The sequence below is a fragment of the Medicago sativa genome, chromosome 1, assembly GCF_051527215.1.
Source record: "Medicago sativa cultivar Bolivia chromosome 1, Bolivia_mono, whole genome shotgun sequence".
Lineage (NCBI taxonomy): Eukaryota > Viridiplantae > Streptophyta > Magnoliopsida > Fabales > Fabaceae > Medicago > Medicago sativa.
Window position 1 is genome coordinate 21,164,853 of NC_140749.1, and position 8,449 is coordinate 21,173,301.

Consider the following 8,449-nt stretch of genomic DNA (forward strand, 5'->3'; position numbering starts at 1 on the left):
ATAAAGTGATGTCAATTTAGTTTCCAATGCAAGAAAACTTGGGTACTAATCGTACGAGATCAAGATGACGTTGGTTGAGATAGAACAACTCCCGTCAAGATTGGTGTTTGGGGTGGTACTTGTAAGTACTTCGACGATCAAGTCAATATTAAAAAAATGACATAAATCAGTAAATATAGAAATTGTGCACCTTGCACTGTGGTGAAGGATGCTCTTTATAAACAACGAAAATGAGTAGTTGGGAAGTGATGGATGGTTTGTTATGGACTTTTCTCATGAATGAGTAAAATATAATGTGGGATCGTATTTAACAATAATTCATTGAGGGTTGGCTACACGCGGTTCTCGTTTTTTTAGTAATTTTCGACGACCTTTACTAATGGGTTAGAAAATTATGATTGATAACTCCTTTTCATAACATGTATTTTAGTGTTTTATAAAGTACTTTTGTCTTCTATTTTAGGTTTTTTTTAAGGATTAGTGATAGTTTGGCAAAAAGTTTGTAATGTTTTGTTAAAGTCGTTGCATTTCCTTAACCATACAACTCTACAGGAGTCATATTCTTTTTATCATAGATCAATGGGTTGATCCAATCAAAAGACACATCGTAGATGTTATGGAAGTATGACGATCATTTAGAATTAAGATATTGAAGTCTAGTCCACTTTGAGAATTATGTCGCAAGTCCCAAGCTCATATAAAATGTGAAAATCCCACGAAGAGCGAAGAAATCAAGAAAAAAAATGCCTCAGATGCTTGCACATACCAATGAGCATAATAGGAAGAATGTCGCGAACGTGCATGCAACGCCCCCTAGCAAGAACCGCGATGTGCATCCTGAAGATGAAGCTGACCATATGGATTAATGAACAGCACACACGGTGAGCTTAAGTATATACACGACGCGAGCGTGCAATTCGAATTTTTCCTTAAATTGTTGAATTTCTCAACCAAAAATAAGCATTTTGAACTATTATGACTATAAAGGCTAGAGGTTCGATCCCGCGAGTAGAAGTGGCGGTTTTCACCTTTTAGGAAACAAGTTCGAAGATCATATTCACCCTATCTACCATCTATTATTTCTTTTACCTCTGATTATGTCTTTTGTTACTACGAGTAGCTAAGAATGTACATCAGGGTTGAATGATGATCTTTTATGTCATTGTTTAAACCGTTTAATCTATTATTTAATCTATTTATTCAATTAGAACTATGATGGGAAAATACGGGTGTTAATTTTTATGATTGGTGTTTGTTCTTTTTGGAAAGATATGATTGGTGTTTGTTCTTTGTTGTCTCCGATCTGTTCGAGACTAAATCTTTTGTATGTATGAGCTAGCCTTGTCCTCCTATTAATCTATCAATTTTGCTTATCCAAGGAAAAAAAATCAATCTGCATATAGTAAGATATAAGACTGATCCACTTATAAACACATGATCATGTCTTATTTCCTCCATTGTAGAATTCTTAACAAGTACTTGATTTTGATTTGTTTATAAAATAAAATAGTCGCTACATTATATATGTAAATAGTATGAAATATCTAATTAAATAAATAGACTATAAAAAATTGTTAAAAAAAATGACAAAAATATTAACTATATATTTACCTATGTGTTGGTGTTTTCAAATTACTCATTATTTTAAAGGATTGCACTTGTAAAAGAATATAGAACTCTAAAGCAATCAAAATATTAGCATTACACATAACAATCATACAATATTATAATCCAAAAGACTAACATAAATAAAGGATAACATAGAGAGTTCATATGAAATATAGCTTCTTACACAAACAAAACAAAACATAACATAACATAGAAATGGATTAATACACACTAAGTAGCATGAAAGGGCAGAACAAACAACTAGTGGTGGTGCTTTCTTTCAATTGAAACTTTAAACACAAACATTTTTTCATCAATCAACTTCAATTTGCAAGTATCTCCAAACTTCAATCCGCAATCTTCCTTAAATTTATGCCAACCTGCATAGAACCTACAAGTTCTCTCATAATATTGCACTTTTACAGGCCATGATTTTCCCCCATTTGTGAACTGCACGAATTTTCCATGACACTCTTTATGTCTCTTAAGAAACTGATGTTTAATGTACTGCAAATACAACAAAAAAAATTATTTATACACATTTCTAACATATATCTATATAGTAACCACATTTAACATAAGTAATCCTACCGGGTAGGTAGAGTTCACACGAATCTCGATTGTGTTCGGTTCCATCACATTACCACCTTCTAAGTCTGCTGAAACACAAAATTAAAATATATAATTTTTATAATATGATTATTGTCGAAATAAATATTGATAAAACATTTTCATCTCTTTGACACTATTAAAAAATAAATATGTACTCTATTTACAGATTTTTATTAGATTCTTGAACTAGTTTTTTTAATTGGATCCTTGAAATATTAAATAATTTGTAATATATGAGGGAGAGGTAAAAAATATTGAGACATAATCATAAATTATTATAAAATTTAAAACAGAACTTGGTATAAATTCTTTTAAAAATGTAAGAAGCCTAAAGTAAGAAAACCTAGTTATAATTTTTTGAAAAGTTTTAGATACCAAATTAACATTAATTCAAAAACCTATTTAAAATCTCTACAAAATTTAAACAAGTACATACTCGAGAGATCATGGCAGCTCCTTGAACTTCCTTCAATGCCTCTTTTCTTCCAAATATTATCATCATAATAGATTATTCCTTCATAACCTTGTCATTGTTCAAAGGAATTGGAGAAAATCAATTGATATTAAGCAAATTTGGTGAATCACATGTCAATGAAAAAACAACTTTTTTAAATAAAGTTTGAAGGAAAAACCTTTGGCTTGGGTGATAGTTATGGTGAATGAAAGTGGTTGAAGTTGAGTCATCACAAATTTACATACATTGCCAACTTGTAAGTTATATTTTTTGGCAAATGGCTTCCAACCAGAGGTGACAATGCATGTTCTATTATTCTTGATATCTTGAAACTTCACCTCCACTTTCATAGGAATGTTCTCACCAAATCTAATGCTTGCAGATGACCCTTTAAGGGTGTCATTCAAATATGCTCTTGAAAAGTCACTTGGTATCCTCTATTTCAATTCAAGGTTTATTAGAGATATTAATTATAGCCAAAATTACTAGTAACTTTTTCTTTTTTAGCAAAAATTACTAGTAACTTATAATTTATGTGAAATAGCCAATAAATGATAGGCCAAATACCTTCCTGGGTCCTTTAAGTTTCACGTTTGTAACAGATAGGTCCTTTAAGTTTCAAAGGTTACAGATAGGTCCTTTAAGTTTCTAAGGTTTTAGATAGGTCCTTAACGGAGGTTGATAGAAAGGACCTATCTGAAACAAACTCGAAACTTGAAAAATATTTGAACATAAGTATAATGTTTTATAGTAGGCTTACCAAAATATAGCCATGAGCGTAAGATTGTGACAATTCAAGTTCAAAACTTGGATTCTCATTCTTGTCTCTCTCACTAATTGTTGAGCATTTTTTAGCCCTCTTAATTATGCCTCCTTTGTTCCTACCTGCAAAGTTAAAAAACAAAAATCTATTTTAGCCATTTATAAGGTAGAATACCTCAAAATAAAATAAAATTACAAGGTAGAATAACAACTGAAAAAAAAAAAAAAAAACAGATGAACACACCAGAGATTCTTTGCTGATTAATTTTTCTCTTGCCACTTTTTCTCCTTTGAGATGTGCCCAGTGGCGGAGCCAGACAAAAATGTTTGGGGTGGCCGTCATCCCGCCATCAAAATCAACTAAAATATAATATATAAATCATTCAAAATAAACCAAAAACCGATCATTCAAAATTTAAACTACATAATATATAAAGTCGATCATTACATACCTAAAGACGCACTTTACGCTTTCCGAGTGACTTTAAATCATCAATAATTGATTCAGAACTAATACATTCACTAATTTCCCTTTCGATGTAAATTGACATGCTATCTGCTAAAAACCCATGTCCCATCTTGTTTCTCAACTTAGATTTCATAATCAACGGCCTTCCTCTTGAAAATAGAATCGATTCTTTGAATCTTCATCTTAACTTTTCCAACTGTGTGCTCCAATAGTATGTCGTATGCCCACCTTTTAACAGCAAGAATCAAACCAACAATAAGATTACAATCAACAATAGTTTGTAACATATCAAAGGGAACATAATATAGATTCATACACACAATTCCAAAATCTATTTTAACAGAATCTGGAGTATGCCTACGTAATTAAATTATATTCTTCAGATGCTCAATTTCAAATGACATACATGGTGTTTCAGCAGACTTCTATGCAAAAGTTTCACATCTACTACCAAGAAACTTTAGAGTACATTACTTCTAAGCTTGCCAAGAACTAGAGGCGTAACATTGTTGCATCTGTTAACAGGCAGATATTGTCTATTATGCATGCTTTTTATTAGCTTTACACTTTTTTATAGAACAAGTTATCACAACTAACAGTTAACTTAAATAACATCAACAAAAAGCTATACTTTTTCAAAACCAACAAACAGTTAAAGAGCATTCAAGATAAAGCCAAAATTAAGATGGTTAACAACATTAAACAGAGTAACAGACCATTGTCCATCTACTATCTCCTCAAACAAACATGTAATCAACTAGGTTTAACAACAGCAGATGGAAAACTCATGGCAATCAATCAAATAACATGTAATCATCAGAGAATAATCAGATTTGAAGGAAAATACATTCAATTTCACATTACCTTACAATTTACAAGAATTAGGGTTTGTGGAGAGAGATGGAGATAGCTCTTTAAACAACACAGAAGATGGAGAAGGAGGTGAGTGGTCGCGGCGGTTGCAGTTGGACGGCGGTGGACTGGTACGGTGGTGTGGTTGTCTTGTCTGGACCGACGATTTCTTTGTTGGTTTCCCGAAGAAGAGAACGCGTTCTGTTCTCACTTCCCATGAGAGAGAAAATTGCTGACCAAATGAAATTTAATTGGAAAATACTATTATTAGCCAAGGGCATAATCATAATTTCACAAATATAATGGGGTGGCGGTGGCTCCCCCTTGCCACCCCCCAGTTCCGCCACTGGATGTGCCAGCACTATTAACATTGCCATCACTCAGTTCAACAACTTCTTGAACTTCTTCTCTACCTTCACAACTTTCATCTATGAATTTTATATTTGAATAGTCTTTTTCCAATGTATTGTGACCAAATATCTTAACCTTAAAATATGGGCCACCTAAATATTTGAAAACTAAAGCATATCCATCTTTTAAAGCCTTTGCAAAATTCTCCCAATTTCTCTTAAACCAAATATCACCTTCACGCTCCACCCAAAATATTTTCTTTTGAGCACCATTTGGGAGTCTAAGAATTACTGGATTCGGTATTCTTTTCCAATATTTCTCCACAAATAACTTGGGAACTCTCTGCAACAGACAATAATCATTTATGAATAAGGATATGTAATGCAACAGGAAGAAGAAACTTTATAGACAATTTATAAAAATTATTAACAAATGTATAGTTGGATTGTGATTTGTAATTGAAAGGAATATTTAGTTGCATGTATATTTAATTTAACATAATTCTATCGAATGTAATTTTGTAATATGCTTACAAGCTCTCCCTTATGTAGTTCATGATTTCGAACTATCTTCAAGAACTCTTCGGGATGATGTAATGACATGTCTCAGACAGATATTAGAAATATTGTAATGGAGTGACAAACTGCATGAACTTTTATAGTAGAAGTTTGTATTTGTTTTTTGGTTGAGATAAATAATACTCCCTCCGTCCCGGAATATCTGACCCATTTTCTAAAAAAAAGTGTCCCAAAATAACCGAGTCATTTCAATTTTCAATACAACTTTCATCATTCCCAATACAATATAACTCTAATTAATACTACTTTCATCATTCCCAATACAATATATTCCACTTTCCCCTTTATTTATACATTTTTCTTAATCTGTGTGAAAAACCAAACTGCCTCAGATAAAACGAGACGGAGGGAGTATTTTTTAAATAAAATACACAACCCACAATGATAGGTTTTTTTAGTAGATTTGAAGAAATACTTAGATGTTCATCGATCATAAATTTGGTAAATGCATTAAACCGTTTTAAGTAATGAAGTAGTAATTACTGTCTCTATAAGGATTGTTGTTTTCTACTAGGCAATAAACTAAACCTATAAATAAAAGAAGTAAATTGGGGGGAGTTAGCAAGATTTGTTGATTGCGATAATATTAAAAAAGATGTGAGACAGAATTCTACGATTCGTTGAATCCTCTTACGTCTTTGTTGGATTAGAGCGTGTTCAGAAACCAAACATTGTTTAAGTTTTATACTCACGACGTCTAACATACGAGGCCTACTTCAGCTATGGTCATCGGTCCCTTTGTGAAATATTGCTCCGCTAGTGCTAATGAAGACTTATATTCTCACGAGTATTTGAAAACATTAAACCTTGTCATGCAAGAGGAATTTCTAATCTCCTGGTTAACTGCTCAAGTAAATTATGCATACGGACTCTGATTAGCAAGACGAAATGAATCTAGAAATTATAACCTAAGATCAATTTAAGATCAAAGAAACTAAAAAGGAATCAAGAACGATATATATAAAATAAGCATTATTGAAATAGGATGGTGAAATTTCAATGGTCTTTTATAACACACGAAAAGATCTTATCCTAGATCATATAGAAGCTCAGATACTTCAAAATAGGTGACGTACCATATCCTTTGTGTATCCTGCTTTGTGTATCCTGCACCGATACCTGTCTGATACTTTTCGATACGTATTAGCAGACTATTCGTGGATTAAATTTTATTTTTTTTAAAAACAATTATCCGATACTTTCAGATACATCTGGGATACAAGCGATAGGCGGTGGAAATCCAACATGTGCGGGCCACCTGAAGTTTCTATTATATTTGATATATATGCAATTGACTAAGTAATGATGTTTTCTATTTATAATATATATGTAATTGACTAATTGGCGCTTTCTTTATTATCAATAATATTTACATTTATATTTATATGGTTTTCGCCGTCTGTTGTTTGTCTCTTTGTTTGTTTGAGAATGATGTTCTTGTTGATTGTTGTGTGAAGACAATTTCATTGTTGTGCCTTTTTGTTTTTCTATGTCTGTTTGGTCTAGGTTTTGCGTCAATCTTTTTGCTTTTGAGTTTTAGTCCATATTTTGTATTTTGAGTTTTAATATATATGTAGTTTAAATTTAATTTTTTATTGAAGTATCTCAGTCGTATCGTATCTTAAATTTTAAAATTTTCCTGTATCGATGCCGTATCGTATCCATATCATATCAGGTATCTGAGCTTCATATAGAAGTAAATAGGGATTAATTTTACGTATTAATAATATACTTATGTAGTCAGAATCGCACACAATATCTTCTTGATGACACTTGATGATTCATAATATCTAAGAGTTCTGTGAAAAAATGTGGTAAAGAATCTTTCTACTATCTACCAAATACTTATGAATGTGAATGAAAAGAAAGAAAATCGGATAAACGTGATTGTCTGTGATGTGCGGAATCAAAATGGTTGAGTTGAGATACAACACTATTCTCTGATCAGTCATATGCACATTTCTTAGGCTTCAGATATGAAAATGGGACTCATGATATTTGACAAGATTTGGAAATAGACCTCCATCATGAAGAAGTTGAAAAAAAGTGATAATGATAATTATATTGAATTTTCCTATGTGACTAAAATGCCAAGACATCAATCACCAAACCTCACAAATAAAACGAAAACCAATGACAAAAGCCAGAGAGCTTTTAAAATTATAATTTTTGGATCAATAATGTCATAATTTTGAATCGGTACTTTTGTATTGCAGGAATTGTTAATTTAGTATTTGAAATTAGGAAGTGTTGTCCAACGAAACTTTAAATTGATCTTTGATAATTAGATAATAGACAATCTTACGAACAAATTAAATTAACCAATTAAAAAGGTTGATCATAAAAATCAACTTGAATGATAATAATTTGATATATGAAAAAAAAAGCTCTCCTAAGGTTACTTGTTTATTGCGTAAAAAAAAAAAAACTTACTTCTTGTTTAATAGTGGTGGAATCTTATCTATTTGGCGAAAGTCTAGTGCGACTTTTAATTTCTCTTTTATTGGTGAGGGTTATGTCGGTGTGTGTTTGGATTGGGGGGTGCTCAACCATCGTTGCTTTCTTATTAATGTGTATTCTAAGTGTGATTTACCGGCTAAAAAAAGATTATGGGAGAAGCTTATTGAGTTGAGAAGGAGTTTGGGGGAGGGGGTGTGGTGTATCTTAGGGAATTTTAATACGGTGGGGAGTGATGAAGAAAGAAGGGGGGTTAACGGTACGGCTTCGTCTAGTCAAAGGGAAGAAATGTTTCTCTTTAACAAT

At 32.0% G+C, this 8,449-nt stretch overlaps 1 protein-coding gene and 1 long non-coding RNA gene across 2 annotated transcripts; both read right to left on the reverse strand.

Moving 5' to 3' along the window:
* Positions 1-1,724: 1,724 nt before the first annotated feature.
* Positions 1,725-3,553, reverse strand: LOC146953557 (uncharacterized). The gene is made up of 5 exons (XM_085710596.1): positions 3,435-3,553; positions 2,853-3,111; positions 2,657-2,743; positions 2,200-2,264; positions 1,725-2,115 (listed from the first exon to the last, which is right to left on the reverse strand). Exons 2-5 carry the CDS (start codon positions 3,022-3,024, stop codon positions 1,870-1,872), a joined length of 570 nt encoding a protein of 189 aa, XP_085566722.1. The 5' UTR covers positions 3,025-3,111; positions 3,435-3,553; the 3' UTR covers positions 1,725-1,869.
* A 209-nt stretch (positions 3,554-3,762) lies between these two features.
* Positions 3,763-5,106, reverse strand: LOC146953558 (uncharacterized). The gene is made up of 3 exons (XR_015010679.1): positions 4,770-5,106; positions 3,889-4,133; positions 3,763-3,796 (listed from the first exon to the last, which is right to left on the reverse strand). It is a non-coding gene; the product is annotated as an uncharacterized LOC146953558 (long non-coding RNA).
* Positions 5,107-8,449: the final 3,343 nt, after the last annotated feature.

What these genes read in the sequence shown, in the direction of transcription:
- LOC146953557 (XM_085710596.1), bottom strand. Translation starts at nt 3,024, where the DNA reads ATGAAAGTGGAGGTGAAGTTTCAAGATATCAAGAATAATAGAACATGC. An exon ending in GAGCTGCCATGATCTCTCGA is followed by an intron (nt 2,265 to 2,656) that starts GTATGTACTTGT and finishes GTGTTTCAGCAG; the next exon opens with ACTTAGAAGGTGGTAATGTG. An exon ending in GTGTGAACTCTACCTACCCG is followed by an intron (nt 2,116 to 2,199) that starts GTAGGATTACTT and finishes TTGTATTTGCAG; the next exon opens with TACATTAAACATCAGTTTCT.